The sequence below is a fragment of the Podarcis gaigeae genome (genome assembly GCF_964106915.1).
Source record: "Podarcis gaigeae genome assembly, chromosome: 10".
NCBI classification, from domain to species: Eukaryota; Metazoa; Chordata; class Lepidosauria; order Squamata; family Lacertidae; genus Podarcis; species Podarcis gaigeae.
The window spans coordinates 18,494,497-18,511,579 of record NC_139686.1 but is presented as its reverse complement, the minus strand read 5'-3'; the positions used below and the strand labels follow the sequence as shown (position 1 = coordinate 18,511,579).

General features: G+C 41.6%; 1 protein-coding gene across 23 annotated transcripts in view; it reads left to right on the top strand.

Moving 5' to 3' along the window:
- The window catches only part of ERC1 (ELKS/RAB6-interacting/CAST family member 1), a 168,809-nt gene extending 160,689 nt beyond the window's left edge, over positions 1 to 8,120 (top strand). For all 23 annotated transcript variants that reach the window (XR_014555565.1, XR_014555566.1, XR_014555567.1 and 20 more), the window contains one exon: positions 1,404 to 8,120. Coding sequence is in view for 20 of the 23 variants with exons in the window: in XM_083700024.1 (XP_083556150.1) it covers positions 1,404 to 1,541 (138 nt within the window). In the remaining 3 variants the exon portion in view is untranslated. The remainder of the gene's footprint in view (positions 1 to 1,403) is intronic.
- The last annotated feature ends 8,963 nt before the right edge of the window (positions 8,121 to 17,083 follow it).

Sequence of the window (17,083 nt, the reverse complement as noted above, 5' to 3'; positions counted from 1 at the left end):
CTTTGGCTACTTTTAGTTAAGATGCATTACAATTAAGGATTATGCTGACCATTTTTTGACTTCTTTTGAAATATGGGTTTAGAGAAGAATGCCGCTTAATCTGTTGAAGATACCTTGGGTTAACTACCCACCAAAAGTGCACAGAGTGCCACCGTCCTATGCAGTATGAAGATGTCACATAGATCACAGCTATGCTGCTAGCTTGAAACAATGTGGTTTATTTTTTCCTGTGATATATGCTAAGAACCTGTCAGCACCTATACTCTCAAATTACCTCTTAACTATCTCTTGTCCTTGGTCATTTACACAAACCAGCATACGTGGAATTCTCATCATAGCTTGGAGTGAGGAAGGAAACCAGGGCTCTCAATCATGTCTCCCCAGTCTATTGGTAGACTCAGGTGGAATCTAGACACATATAAAAAATGCTGTGAAAATGCTTTTTTCAAAAAACATTTTGAAAAATATATCGAATTCGCCATAAGCTCACCATCGCCATTTAGTTCACATTTGTATAATGCACTTAAAACACACTTAAAACATTTGCAGCTATATAGCTGAGTCCTCTGTAGATTTACACATGCAGACATCTCATCATTCTTCCCTCAAATGTTGAAAGCTACCTTTTTGTTCTCTTTACTTGCATCTTATCTAGCACACATTTGGAATCTGCACATGGCAATTTTCTTTCTGGCAGGATTGTTTGTATTGAATTAAAATTGCAGAGTGAGGTTAACTACTACCTTTTAAAAATAAATAGCCTGGGAGATGGTAGTGGCCATACAGTAATGTGGTAGGAACTAGGAACCCAAGGATATTTTGTGAAGATAACTTTTTGTGGGCAATACGTTAAGAACCTTTTCCCTTTATACATTGGTTTTTTTCCCCTTTTAATCCTCTTCTCCATCTACCTCTCCAATTTTCTTTTGCTTCATAATTTATCATCAAGGTCTTTACTCAGACATGCAAAGGGATGATGAAAACTAGGTGGTTTTCTGTAGTGCTGTAAATCAGCTTGTGGACCTTTATTGTGGAAAGGTACGGTAAAAAGGAGGGGATGCTTGTTTATGCATTAATAGATGTCTTTTCAAATGTTCTAAAACATTCCATCCAAGGTGCCCCTACAGGTGCAACTGCTCCGAGCAAATAAAATGTTATTCAGCAACTATGCTGTCCATTTTTTTTTATCTCCTGTGTGCTTGCATGAATCTTCACTGGAAAGCAACACCTGTCAGTATGGTTGCCCCAGGCCAGGCATTATATTTTGTGTGTGGTTGTGTCTATAGGGATCCCCTGTTTGGTATACATTGGGAGGACAGACTAAGGACTAATTGCTGGTGTGACATTTTAATACACAAACATGTGTTTACTTAATTCTGTCCTTTTTCTTTTCTTTTTTGCAGCTTCACAACGAGCTGGAAAAAGGTGAGAGGGACAGTGCAGAGCTACAAGAGTTTGCCAATGCCATTCTACAGCAGATAGCCGATCACTGCCCTGACATCCTGGAGCAAGTTGTCAATGCACTTGAAGAGTCATCATGACCGAAGCCAGTGCTAGCCCCCTAGCAGCAGCATGCCTGGGGGCCAAGCCCGGTCAGTCCAAGGAGTCATGAGGATGCAGAATTGTGTGAAAGTGGGGAGGGGGAGAAAACAAAAACTTTTGGTGCACCTTTTTATAAAAAGAAACAAATGAACCTATCTCCGCTCTTCCAGTTTATAGATACTGATTCATGTCTGCATTCATCCTCTCACTGCCTTTCTTCTTTGGAATATGCCTCCCAGTTACTTTTCCTGTTGGTTTTGGGATACGTCTGCTCAGAAATTTACTGAGTTCAGTAAGCATGGAAGTGGCAATATATTGGACACAGGTAGTTCTGGTGATCCTTGAAGTGGTGGCAGGAGAACACTTGCCTTGATTTTATTTTTTTCAGTTAGTAGAAATCTTTGGCCTACCTTCCTTTATGGGGGAAGTTGAGTGTGTTCTGATAGTGGCCCACAGTTGGCCAGCATTGATTTAGCTAGCTCAAGGTATGCTGCCTATGTCTGCACAGGAGTTTTATCCTAAAAGCGGAAGCTGTTACAAGAAGATTGTGGGTGGTGAGGAGAATCCCTTGTTCTCTTTGGTAACTTCAATTGAGTAAGAATGGGAAACATGTTTTCTCTGGTTTTCTGCCTATTGTAAGCCTTGTTTTTGTTTACCAAAATAGCTACGAAATGCATGTGGCTGTTGGGGAAGGGTCCTCTTACCTGAAAACCTGGAGAGCCACTGCCAGTCAACACTACTAAGCTAGATGGCAGCTTCCTGTGTTTTCTTTAGCCAAGTTTCTTGCTCTTCTGGCAAATTTTAGTACCTTTTCTACATAGCTTTGCATTCTCATGGGAAGGGTGCTGTCTTTATGCATTACTTCTCATTTTATCTATTTCTGATTTCTTAGGGGTTTACTTTATAAGCTATGCCCAGCTCCAAGAGTACTAGATATGGTCGCCCCTACCACTGTATCTTCTATAACACTCACCAAAGATTGAGTAAACCCAAAATAGTTTCTCTAAATGGCATCCTCTTAATGTATCCAAATTCACAGGCTCATAAATAGGAATCTGGCTATTCACTTGTTTTGCACTAATTGTGAAAATACAGTTTTAATCCAGGCAACATTTTATGCATAGTATCATTCTTCAGACATTCACAAGAACAGAATTCTGGTGTCAGGTTATTTCTTCCTGAGAGGAACTGTTTTAGATGTTTGTTCTTGCAGATTTCAGGATTAATAGAACCTTTTGGAGCAAACGTAGAAGAAAGATTTGGATTCTGAACTTAAAGAAATAAGAGAAAAGATCACTATTCCTTACAACGCTTTCCTAACTCGTTTACCTCTATAATGATTGCCCGAATCACCATGCTTGGCTTTTCCAGCTTAAGCAATTTACACATGGATAGGTCCATGCATTCAAAGTTTAGAAAGCAGACACTCTCTCAAAGCCTTTTTCTTTTCCCCTTCAACAGTATCCCCACTCCACCAGTGCAACTTTCCAGTTTGGCAACCCAGACCCTAAGACATTATTTTCTATATAGCAAGGAATAATTTTCTATAAAGTTACTGTTCAGTCATTACCATCTTCAACCCATGGACATTGAACCAGCCCCAGTATCCCCAATCAGGAGCCTCTCTGACTGAATCAAGAGTCCTCTAGGCACTCTATGAATCCTTTATTACTACTTTTTATACACATAGTTTCTGCCTTTGAAAATGAAAGGATGCAGTCACTTCTTCAAGATGCTCCATTTCTTCCTTTCATTCTCATTCAGGAGAAGGAACCTGGGGATACCTCAGAAAGGAGATATAGTATGAATAAGATTGGTTTGGAAAGGCAAACAGTGTTTCTCATGTGGATTTTCTGATGAGGAATTCACATTGCTATCTTAGTTAGCACCTTCAGGACTTTGGAGATCCGGAATGGTAGTTTTAGAGCTGATGGCATTAATAGCCTGAGGCTGATGCTTTTTCTCAGAAAGGCGGGCGGGGGAGAGACTTGAATGTTCTCAAGGTTGAAATTGCCTTTACCGGAAGGCATGTAGACAGTGACTGTACATACCATTGAGCCATGCCTCATACCAGAACCGCGCCTTTGCCCCCATTGTTTTGAGTCAGCACATTTTGATAGGAGCTGTTGTTTTGAAATCTCCCTTATAGCCTTTTCTTCTTCATCCCTAATTACTCACTGTAGGGATTTAATGCTGCCTGTAAAACCATCTCAGCCTTCAGGCCTAACATCTTCCCACCACCACCACTCCCAGGCTATCCTATTAAGTTATATGGCCGCGTCTCCAGCTGCCCTTGTTCCCTGCTGTAAAACAATCCACTCTCTCTGTGGGGGAAGCTATGGAATTTTCCTTATCAGCGGTTGAAATGACTTCTGCTTGTAAACCTCTTACTCAGATGCTCTTTGATAGTGGCTTTGGGGGCAGGGGTGTTGCTGAAATTTCGGGAGTGGAGATGGAGATAGTTGCTTGTGGTTGATACTTCATCCCCATGTGCTTCTGGCATTGTGCATAAATCGCATAAATCGCAGTTCTCCATGCTAGTATTTTTGGAGCCTTTAACTAAGCTGCCACCATGTGGCTGTGCTACTACAGACACAGGAGCTGCTTAAGCAGAGAGATGCCATTCCCAAGGCAGTGTGTACAGGGCCCACCAAACTGAAATTGGGATAAAGCCCATTGTTTACACTCCACTCTACTCACAGCATGTGCTCCAGGGGAGGAGGGGATTTGTGAAACAGAGCCAGTTCCCACACTGGCCATTTGGTTTCTGTCACCCAGCAGCACACCTGCTGTTTGAACCCCTCCCTCTCCAAGCCCAAGTCTGGAGTATGCATCTCTTTCAACTCCTCTCTTATCCCACCACCAAGCACACAACTTTCCCACCCCATTCCATGAGCTCAGAGTCCTGTCACCCTAATGCCTGATCTAAGCTCCCAGTAAAAAAATGATCTAATCCCTCAGCAAAGTACTGAGAGAGAGAAAGAGAGAGAACAAACAAGATCTTATCTTGGAACAATGACCTGACTTTATCAGTAGTGTGCCACTGCAGATAATCTCCTTGATGCCACTTGGATAGAGGTCCTGTCTCTCTGCATTTCTCTAGGAACTGTGGAGCCTTAAATGCAAGGTGTTGGCCATGAATTGTTGTTGAACCTGGCCTGCTTCAACTTGCTTCCTTTAACAGAAGAGTGCAAGATAGTTGACTGCCTTGTGGATCTGGTTAACATTGTTAACGTTTTATGAGATACAAAATGCACAGATCCAAAAGGGTTATATGTGGCAATCTGACTGCCACTACACTATCACAGCTCTGAAAGATTTTTGTATCTACCATATCTGAAATGAGTGAGATCTACCACTTGTGTCCAGAAAATACAGCTCTGGACAGTTGTGCTAGAGGCGTATCCTCACCTTCCTTGTTATTCAGTCCAGCTTTCAGAAATAGCCTCTTATCAGGAGATTCTAAAATCTCTTGTTTTACACTAGCAATGGCCATATACTTTTGTTGCTGGGTTATAACAAGGCTTGGTTGTATTTAAGGAATGTGATGTTGCTTTTTCAAGCTATAAAGATGCTAATATGTAAAAGGTGGCTATAAACTTCAGGAACCCCCTATAGAGGGAGTTAGTGGAGCAGGTTGTCTTAAATTTGGTGCAGTCATTAAAACTCCCTGGACAATCCAGGTAATTTCTTGACATCCTAACTGGACTGCGTAATACTCCCAAGGAATCCAGATTCTGCTTCCAATCCTATCAAATCCAGGTGTTTAAAAATAATAAAATAAATGGCACTTCAGACTCTGAATTGTACAGTGACACTAGCTACTAATGTTCAAAGAATTAATAAGAGACACATCTTAGTGAAATGTCTTTTTCATGTTTGGGGTCTGCTATGATGATTGCCTTTTGATATTGCTTTCACTTGAAAAAAATGCCAAACTCTAAAAATCCAAAACCGAACGAAATGGTTAGAGTATGTGCTATCATATACCATTGTATTTGGGTCTTCTCAGTGTATTTTAGAAGATCACTGTGAAATATGTAGCATGGGAGTTTTAGGCATCTGTTTTTCTCTATTCTAACATTCAGGGAGCATTCTGTTTTGGAAAATTCTTATATCTGAAACACTAAGTTAATGGAACACTGATTTTCTCCTATCTCACACCTCTGTGCTAGCAACCTAGCATGGGTTTGTGGAGTGACCTGAGTAAAAATGTCAAAACAGTTGGAGCTAGAAGGTGCTACTTCGGAGAACTAAGCAGTAATAGTCATGGAAAACAGTTCTTGATTTAATAACACTGCCCCTAGTGGTGGGAGTGGAATTGGGAAGTCAGGCAATTGGTGGCTGACAGCTGCCAGAATTGACAAGACAAAACTCTTCTCATGCCAATCACTCAGTCTTGTCAGTGCAGCAGGTGCTGTTTTTATAATACACTATTTTTTAACTTTTTTCCATTTGTAGAGGAAAGCCGTTATCCTTCTGAACAAAATGGCTGTGTCTGTTGACCTTTTTTTAAAAAGAAAATAAAAGCATTTCCAAACTTTTTAGTGTCAAAAGCGTAAACATAAGAATACTGACTTTTTTCAGTGTGTGTGGCGAGTGCTGTAACCCTGTCATCATTGGTATTTCCCCTTTCCTTTTTCAGGGGTATATTTTTTATTTTTTATTTTCCTGTTTTGTTCTCTGCTTGTCAATTATTGTCTGTGTGGTCCTCTGGCTGGGACAATTACTGACAATGTGTGTCTGTTGTCCAGTTTTAAATAAAAAAAGATAGAAGTAGAAATGAAAAAAGTTGTGTATTAAAAATATAAAAAATTAAATGTATCATCCAGAGGAATTCAAAATATGAAAAGGCAAAGTTCTGGACAACTCCTCCCAGTTTTATAAGGAAATGGATTTTTTTAGGATCAAGGTACCTTTCAATTGCCTTTGACAGACAAAGGAAGACCAAACCAGTGTGGCCTTCTTAGCAATGTTATTAACTCCTGATTTTATCCCTCTCCCAATACTGTAATGTATGGATGACCTTTCAAAAACAGGAAGGGGCAGCATTAGAAACAACTTTTTCCATTGATATCTCTGGGGCTTTAATACTGCAAATTTAAATAGAAGGGATGCATTGCAGCATTTTTGCACACTCTTTTAGTCTCTATTTTTTACACACAAACTACTTAGTATTTCTTAATGCACCTTCATTTATGTCAGTCCCAGTTTATTTGTGTGTGGTTATTTTGTATGTACCCACTTTTGACAATGTGCATTCAGAATCTTACAACAAAGGGCTTGCCATTCTTTTCTGCACCAGTGGGATGGAAACTTTTGAATTTACTTTTAAAGGGTATGGCCAACATAAATCTGCATATCATAAATACTGTTGCTACTAGCCATATCTTAATTTATTTTACATGAATATACCTTTTTTTAAAATCCTGGTAAATTTGGGGGATATCAGTAACCCTTTCAGTTTGAGGTTACCAATGTTCCTGTGCTGCTGTCTATTTAATTCATTGTCCATTGCTGCAGCAGAAGTAAAAGTTGAGAATGCTGGGATACATTTTTGTTAATATGGGATATAACTATTAAACCAAGCTTAATTGATATTCTTCCTTTAATTTGTTTTTTAGCCATCTTTCATGGCTAAATCATTTCTCTCAATCATTTCACCTGGTAAATCTGGGTTTCCCAAATCTGGGTCTCCAGTTGTTTTCGAACTACAACTTTCATAATCCCTAGCTAGCAGGACCAGTGGTCAGGGATGATGGAAAATGTAGTCCAGAAACAGCTGGAAGCCAAAGTTTGGGAAACCCTGCTGAGTGAACCCAGGATTTGGCTTAATACTGGTTTCAGTGGGCACCTCCTAAATACAAATAGTTCACAGGTGTTGCTTTGCTCAGCTAGTCTTCTGTCCTTCAGTGATATTTGGTATGCTAGATCTAAGCATATTTATGCATATCAAAAGTTCGTGTTCTTCTTTAGGTTCCATGTAAGTAAATGGAGTTGTATCCAGAAGACGCTATTATCAACTGGCATGACTTAAAGCTGATGTAACATCATGTTCATTCATCCCTGCCAGGACAGTATTGCTACTTCCCTCTCATTTACCTCATGCTGAATTTAGATCACCAGGATCCGTTTTAACAAATTTTTCGTGAAGGCAGCACAGCGGGCTGTCAAAGGGAGTGAAAAATTGTAGGATGTCCCCAACACACACACACAACCCTCTCACGCATACACTACAGAAAGTGATCTTTTACTACTTGGAAAGTGATGTGTTGCACTTTAACAGAGGAGGAGATGAGCTTTGCATATATAGTCTGGCATACTTTGAGTTCCTTCTGGAAGGAGCAGCAGCGGGAGATAATAGATGTCTGTGATGCAAGTGCGCACGCTGCCTTCAACTTGTATGTGTTTTATTGATGGAGTCATGTTACTGACAGGATAATGAATTGCAAAGAAATTGTGTTATATATTCAACTTTGCCTTGATAATATAAACACTTTTGTTCAGTTTTTTTTTCTTTCCTTTTTTTTTATTCACAAACTAAGTTCATGAGGAAATTATAAAATTATTTAAAAATGGTGCTGTCTGCTTGTTGTTTTTAATTGCCTTTTAACCTTCCTCTTGCCACACTTCCTTCCGTACCCTCATGTGTAGTTGCTACACTGACTCCAAAGCATAAGATCATAAGAAGAGCCTGCTGGATATGTAGCCCAGTATCCTGTTCTCACAGCGGTCAGCCGGATATCAATCGAAGCCCGCATTCAGGACATGAACACAACAGCACTCTCCTTCTGATGCCCAGCAACTGGTGTGCAGAGGCATATTGCCTCCAGCAGTGGAGATAGAGCATAGTTGTCACAGGTAGTAGTTGTTGATAACCTTATTGGTTAAATTGTCTTGTCTAATCCAAGGGTGTGTTGTGTTTCTATGGAACTGTCGAAGGAGGGAATTGCAGCATTTGAGGACATGAACATCTCTCTTGGTACTGTCACAGTTGTCACACGACACATATTTAAAGTTTTTCTGGTTAACCATAGAGCTCCATAATTATTTTTCTTCCTTTTTTTTGATGCTGGTTGGACCTCTACTTCCCTGTCCCCATATCTAGAGAAGTCCCAAGGTACTTTTTCCCCTTTTAGTACAATGGAAGAGATGCTCAGGATGGCATATCCAGTATACATGCAGAAGTATATAAAGGTTTGGTTTTCTTTCACTGTACTCCCAACCATCCATGCTACAATGCCCTGCCATGTGGTACAAAGCATCCTGCTCTTCTCCCCCCTCGCCCTCAAAAACACACACAAAAAAAACTCTCCAGCAATGTTCTGCCATTTCAGGTTCATTTCTTCTTATTTTTAAATTCATTCTACTTTGATTATTGTGCATTTCACATCTTTGCATTCAAGGAAATTGCATAAGGGCTTTGTTTTGTTTTGTTTCTGATTCAGTAAACCAGAAAATTATTATGTCCTGATCTAAATAATTTGTCCATTCATTTAAATTGTAAAAAACAGTAAGTAGCAGATTTTAACAAAAGAAAACTAGCAAAACTGGCTTTTCACCATACAAGACAGCTTTTTTGCTTTCCTTGCTTAGAGCTGCATCCTTTCTCATGGCAAGTCCTATCATGCACCACTGCTGAATGCCCATCAGGTTCATCTGCTAGCCTGGAAATTCCAGTGCCAGCCCATCTCTACTTGCAACAAGACACATTTGGGGGCTTCTTTAGAACTGGGACTCCAACAAAATTGCTCTGCATCTGATTCTCCAGCACTCCCTGCAGTTTTAGCCTCCAGGGCAATTGATCAATGTGAGCAGCAGTGCAGACTTTAAATCTCTGTTGCAGTTTGTATTAGGAGATAATGACCTTAGCCAAGGATGAAGAACCTGAGGCCCTCCAGGTCACGCTGAACTTCAGCCCCAGATAGCATTGCCAGTCATCAGAGATGCTGGGATTTGTAATTCAACAGCATCTGGGGGGGGGGGGGCACAGGCTCCCCGTCTCAGCTTTATAGAATATTAATACCAATTTTTGTCAATAAAGCATGGGAAATGGCCTTAGGAGCTCAAAGGAGCTCAAAGAATCCTGCTGGAAACAGATCTATTGCCTTAATTCAATATCTTTTAGATTTATTCTGCAGATAGAGATCTCTGGGCTCATATAAGACCAGGGCTTGCTATTTTATCTCATAATTAATACCTCAGTTAGCTGGACAAAACTGTAAGTTAAATATAATGTTACATCTGAATGTGTCATTCAGAAAGCATGGGGGTTGCAGTTTTCAGTGGTATGCCCTTTCTGAACTCCTGAGCTGCTGAGGTTCAAGAGTCACAAATTCAGGAAGTGGTCAAAGCGTAACTTCATAAATGCCAAGGATTCTCTCCCTAGAACAGATGCCTGAGTCACTACTTAGAGGGTCTGTAACAATAACATTGCTTATGCTAAACAGCAAAGGTGCCAAATCTCTTTCATGTATTATCAGGTTACCATTTATGTGCTGGGCAGTAAAAAGAGCGCAAGATGTCCTCTGTTGAAACATCTGTGCCTAAAATGGGGGGAAAGGAAACAGGCATGAGAATAACAGTGATTGAGTCTCTGGTATACACTCTAGTTGAATTTCTAATATTATGTTCTCCCCCTGCCTGCCTCTCTGTGTCAGACCCTCAGGAGTCCTCAGGCCACACCCCTTCACAATACCTTTTTGTCTTGCTGGAATGTGCCTTTGAACTGTGGTGATGTCTTTTTTGCATAGAGGATGGAAAAATTGTGAGTTGGTGGGGGAGGGAACCTCTGGCTTTTGTATTTCTGGAGCTGGAGCTTACTGTACAAAGGTAAGAGTCACATCCATCACTCTGCCCACATTTGCCTCAGGTCAGACCCACAGCCAACATGCAGCCCTTTGACGGTTGCTCATGAGGAAAAACAAAAGGTTCCCTACCATCTTCAATGTTTTCTGTTATATCATCGAATCCAGGCATAGGCAAACTCGACCTCCAGATGTTTTAGGACTACAACTCCCATCATCCCTAGCTAACAGGACCCAAAACATCTGGAGGGCTGAGTTTGCCTATGCCTGATCTAATCTGCTCTCACCATGGGGAAAAATGGGAGAGCAGGTTAAGAAAAGTCTGCTGGATCAGGCCAATGGACCATCTAGTTCAGCATCCTGTTCTCACTGTGGCCACCCCTGATGTCTTTGGAAAACTTGCAAGCAGGACCCCAAGCTGTAGTTCCCAGGAAGCACTATTCAGAAGCATTACTGTCTCCTACTGTAGAGGCAGAGCATAGCCCCCATCATCTGTTAAGGGGTTTCTGCACCACCTTTCAACATCCAGTTTCAGCACAGTTTACAAAAAAAATACAGCAACCAAAAACATGCAATTGAAATCTCAAAGGGCAATTAAAAGCAGCACTAAAAATCACAATATCAAAGCAATTCAAAAGCCTCCCTGGAAGAATAAGAAGGTGTTTGCCTAGCATTGAAAAGATGAGCATTCCAAGTGCCTGACGAGAAATCCAGTGTCAGGACACCATATTATTATTATTATTTCATTGTTCCGTGTATAGACTGCTTACTATCTGAACCATATGTGCCCCCTTCCCAGTCATCCATCACCTCACTTCAGACAGCAGGAGCACTCTGGGGATGGTATCATCAGATGGAATATCAGTGTACAGGCAGGCTGGTGCAGGAGCAGGCATTTCTTCAGGAACCAGCAGCCCCAATTCATGTAGGCCTTTATAGAAAAGCCACCAGCACCTTGAACTGGAAACTGATCAGAGGCCAGTGCCTCTTAGAGCAGTCATTGTGGCGTGGGGGGCATTTAAAGAGGCAATACAATTTATCCCCATCCTCCTTAACCATGGATGACACAACAGTGCTGTGTTGGTTTCTTTTAATTCACAGGAGTCCTTATCTAGTATTTCTATGCTAAGAGGCACTGCAGCATTATCTCCATTGACATCATGATGGATAGCAACCTGCATATCTCACAGTTATTCATTAAGCTTGGAAATATAACCCAATGACTTAAATACATTCTAGCAAAGCAATAGCAAGTTTCTTTGAGACAAGCCATTATCGCTGACATTGCAACTGCTTTCAGGCACAATTCTTGTACTATGGAGGACGGAGAGAAACCACACCTTTTTATGTTTCTGTCACATCTCCCATTTATTTGTGCTTGCTTCATTTGGCAATAATATCTGTGGGCCTTAGCCTATGAGTTTGGCGTTGGAAAAAAGCAAGTGTTATAAAACAATGTGTGTGGGTTTGGGGTTTTTTTAATGGTATAATAAACACACATCTAGGTGGCATATACTGGAAAAGCAGCAAGGAACTGCCAGTCTTTGCTGCCATCTCATAATAAATGAATGGTACCATGATAGGGGTTGCTTGCTTACCCTGCTCTAGTTGCCAGGAGCATGTTAATAGCAATGGATGTTGAATTTAGAGCTCCACTTTTATGCCATGAATTCATTATTGTGTCCAAGAGCCTGGGGAAGCAAAGTAGCAATGATTTGTGAAGTCCGTGTCCATGTGTAGGTTAGTTTCTGCAGACACCATTCAGCTCCGAGTGTACATGCCAGTTACACATTTTGGGGAGCCTTCAGACAACATACTATCAGTGGACTCCTCTTCCCTTTTCCCCCACTAGCCCATAAGAGTATATTTTGCTCACTGTCTATACTGGTCACTCTGTAAATGGCACCATATATATAGTTAAGCAGTATTAAAGGTACCCTGCCCGTACGGGCCAGTCGTGTCCGACTCTAGGGTTACGCGCTCATCTCGTTTAAGAGGCCGGGAGCCGGTGCTGTCCGAAGACGCTTCCGGGTCACGTGGCCAGCGTGACGAAGCTGCTCTGGCGAGCCTACACCAGTGCAGCTCACGGAAACGCCGTTTACCTTGCTGCTATAAAGCGGTACCTATTTATCCACTTGCACTTAGGGGTGCTTTTGAACTGCTAGGTGGGCAGGAGCTGGGACCGAACGACGGGAGCTCACCCCGCCACAGGGATTCGAACCGCCGACCATACGATCGGCAAGTCCTAGGCACTGAGGTTTTACCCACAGCGCCACCCGCATCCCTAAGCAGTATTAAAACATAATAAATATGTAAACTGTACAAACAGAGCACTTAAAGGGCACAAAAGAATCAGCAACGTTTAATTCAAGACCAGATCAGCCTATAGTCATGATATAGCAATATATGAGAGCTAGTGTGGTGTCAGGAAGTGAGAGCTGGACCATAAAGAAGGTTGATCGCTGAAGAATTGATGCTTTTGAATTCTGGTGCTGGAGGAGACTCTTGAGAGTCCCATGGACTGCAAGAAGATCAAACATATCCATTCTTAAGGAAATCAGCCCTGAGTGCTCACTGGAAGGACAGATCGTGAAGCTGAGGCTCCAATACTTTGGGCACCTCATGAGAAGAGTAGACTCCCTGGAAAAGACCCTAATGTTGGGAAAGATGGAGGGCACAAGGAGAAGGGGACGACAGAGGACGAGATGGTTGGACAGTGTTCTCGAAGCTACCAGCATGAGTTTGATCAAACTGCAGGAGGCAGAGCCTGGCATGCTCTGATCCATGGGGTCACGAAGAGTCGGACACGACTAAACGACTAAACAACAACAGTGTGGTGTCATGGTCCAAATGCTGCACCAAGACTAGAGAGACTAGCTTTGGAAAGGTGATGTGAGAGCTCTAGGACCTTGGCAGAGCCTCACTCCTCCTTCCTAAAGCCCCTGCTTCCCTTAACCTGGCTTTAGGAAGGCACCATGATTTTAGCCTCACACACGGCACAATATTGCCAGGGTCTGCCACTGCCCATCACTTGGTTTCTTCACATCTGTACAACAGAATGTGTGGCTCAGTTTCATTGGGGGGGAAACATTGTGACTGGTATGAAAAGTTATCTTGTGTTTCAGTCTTCATGCAAGCAAGTTAACTCTTGATGTTGTGGTCATCCAGTGGCAAACATGCATGTGTAAATTGAACCAAAGTTGCCTAATCTTCATAAAAAAAGAAAAGAGAAAAAAAGATGATGCCTTGGAGTGCTTCCCAAAAACATGCAGATTACATAAGCACCTCAGAAAAGCCACACTGAATCAAACAGAGGTCCATCATACAGGCCATATTCCTGTTGTAATAGTGGACAACCAGATGCCTATGAGAAGCCCACAAACAGGACTTGAGTGCAATAGCACTCTCTCAACTTGTGATTCCCAACAACTAGCATTCAGACACACACTGCCTCCAACAGTGTAGGTAATACACAGACATCATGGTTAGTAGCCACTGACCGCCTCATCATCTATGAATTTGTATAAACTCATTTTAAAGCAGTCCAAGTTGATGGCCACTATCTCTTGTGGGAGCAAATTCCAGATTCTAACTCTGCACTTGTAAATGTAACATGTAAATGATAAGTATGCTTGAATGGACGTTTGCAAACATCTGTTTGTTGCGTTTACACTTTACATTTGTAGCTGTAGATTTAAAATCTCCTAAGGGTATACTTAACAGTGTAGTGTGTGACCATGTTTTTCCCCTTTACCAAGATTGCCTTCATGTTGGAAAAACATTACATCTGTAGTAGCTCTTGGTTACCAATGGAATGTGTACAGTAAATGTTAATGCCAGCTAGTTTGGTCTATGTCTGAACTAGTAGCTGATGCTTAAAAGATAAGGTTGCTTAATGCTTTCAGTCATAACTTCACAAAACTGGTGGACTTCACTTCAACTGTTTAGGCTGAAATTTTCCCTTCTTATGTGCTTGCTAACATTCTGGAATTTTTTAGCAAGCCCTGGAGGCTATTTCTACAACCCAAGTCTAACAGTGTTTGTGTATCAGCTGTAGCCATCCTTGTGGAGATGATGAGATGACCTAAGCTTAGATTAATGCTGAAAGACCAGGCCTGTGGCCTAAATCCTTGTGTGCAGGTTGAAGGAAAGGACATAACAGAATGTGGGAGGGGGTATATGTTAAAATGAAACAGAACAAAACTACGAATAAAGATGTTTCATGTTAAACTTAGCAATTTTTAAATATGTTCTTCGGTGTAAGTCTCTTGGAGACCTGTTAGGTGACAAGTTACTAATAATTTTAAATGAATGAATGAATGAATGAATGAATGATAGATGTTATGGTAAGTAGGAAAGGTGGGGTTGAAGGGGTCATGCAACAACAGTTTGGCAATATTAGTTGGGGTAAAGAGAGGGGATTAATTGGGTGGAAATGGGTTTCAGGGAATTACTAGCTCTATTTAAATTCATTCCAAAATTCAGTATACAGCGAAATTGTTTTTACTGTTCCTCTAATAAACACTCTAATCTGGTGTTAGCCCTGGATAACGGTCAGAGAACTCCATGGTTAAATGGTCTGAGCACGTGATATAGCAAGGTAAACTGAGCATCCACATCACATGTTTAAAACACATGGCTTCCCCCAAAGAATCCTAGGAACTGTAGTTTGTTAAGGGTGCTAGGAACTGTATCCCTGTGAGGGTTGGCCTACAGTTCCCAGGATTCCTTGGGGGAAGCCATGACTGTTAAAGTGGTTTAAATGTGCCCTAAATGCATGGCATGGATGTGACTAATCTTTGCCAACCAAGTGACGGTTTGGACTGCAACTCCCATCAGTCACAGCAGTCTAAAACATCTGAAGGGCACCAATTTGGCACAGGCTGCAGTAAGACTGGTGAGTGATCTCAACTCAATAGTTGCCAAGTTTGTTCTCTTCAGACTGCAGAGTGGGGAGGGCTAGACTGCCCCTTTCTCTTTTCTGCCTGGAGGGAGGCTAAAACTTCCTTTCTAATGCCAGAGACCTTCTTCAAATGGAACTACTCTTGCCTTTATAACGAACCAGTGTGAAGACTGAGTGACTCCCTCAAAGGGACACCTGTTGACTCAGGCTTTCCCCTTACGTGTGCAGAAAAGGACAAAGGAAAGGTTGTTCAGACAAGCTTACATTTTTAACATTGAATGAACCTTATCGCCAGCCCCTATTCCCTTTGCGGCTTGTTTACAGCCTGCTTATTTCGGGACTGGCTGTGTAGTCTGCCATTGAAGTGTAATAATTATTCTTAAAGCTAAAAATTGCACCAAGCAAGTCTTGAATGTCTGCCCACTTTGGGAATTAGGGACACACTCTGCATGCTGATACACTTATTGCCGTTCAATGGTGTGTTTTGGCTTTGACTTTATTTGCCTTATTGTAACTGTGGAGATAATCAAGACAGACTGTTTACACAGCAACCCAGGGTTCACCAGAAGACTGCTGGATTGAGTCTCAGAAGGATCTTGCTGCTAGCAGAATTGCCAAAGTGGTATTTTCTCTGTGTTCAAAACTCAAGAGAAAGGGAAAACTTTGTGCTGTGGTTCTCTTTTATAATAATAATAATAATAATAATAATAATAATAATAATAATAATAATAATAGAAACGTCTGTTTTGGCAACTGCTGTGGAACATAAGCAAGATATTGTGGGGAACGGCCTTAGCTCAATGCATCTGCTTTGCAGGCACATTGTCCCAGATTCAGTATTCAGTCCTCAACATTTCCAGATAGGACTATGAATATCTCCTGTCTGAAGCATTGGGAAGCTGCTGCCAGTCAGTGTAGACTTTGTATAAAGAGCTTCCTAGGCACCTCTTCCGTGCAACAAGGTGAGCGGGACTGGGGGAGACTGCAGACAAGTTGGGAGTCAGACCCCTCAACTGCCAACTGAGGCCCAAAGATGTGCAGAAATTTGAAACCATCTTGGCAGCAGATAATTTGGGGAGATGGGGTTCAAAAGTTATTGCTGTGTTCTTAAGTGACTAATCAAAGACAAAAAAGGATGTTCATCTAGTTTATATGAGGCTCATTCAGAGGAAGGATATACAGTAGCAAGTCCTTTGCAGCATAGTACCTTCAGATCTTTGTGTGTGTTAGTATATTGTCCCACACAGTTGCTTTGTACTAAAATGCCATACCTCAACAGCAGGAAACTCCCATGCAGAAATACGTTCAGCATCTGCTTCTCTGAGCTCATTTGAATATTGGCAGAATTAGCTTTCACTCTTGGGAAGTTATTAAGGGGAAACAGCCTGGATGGGCATTAATTTTCAGTATGTATAGCAGGCTAAGACCCAACTTTTATAGTCAAGATATAGGGGTGAACCTCCCCCTCTTATTCTTTTCTCCTCCCACCCCACCTTTCTTTCTGTGCATGGCAGCCATTTTGTGCTGGCACCCATGACACATATCTATATATTAGCATGTTGAAAACAACAATACGCACACCAAAAAAGTCTCTCTCTGGCTCTGTTAGGAATTGAAAACGAAACCTAGGGGGGCTACCAAGCACTGAGTGCTATTTAATATCTAAATAGCTCTCCCAGCTTTCTGTTATTTGTTACTGCAGGCAGACTACACAGTTCATTCCCATTTGTATCAAGGTAAGGCCGAGAGTTAGGCCTCATTTATGCCACACCATACATTTAAAGACTGGCCACTTTAAACAAACAAGGCTTCACCCAATGCATCATGGGAG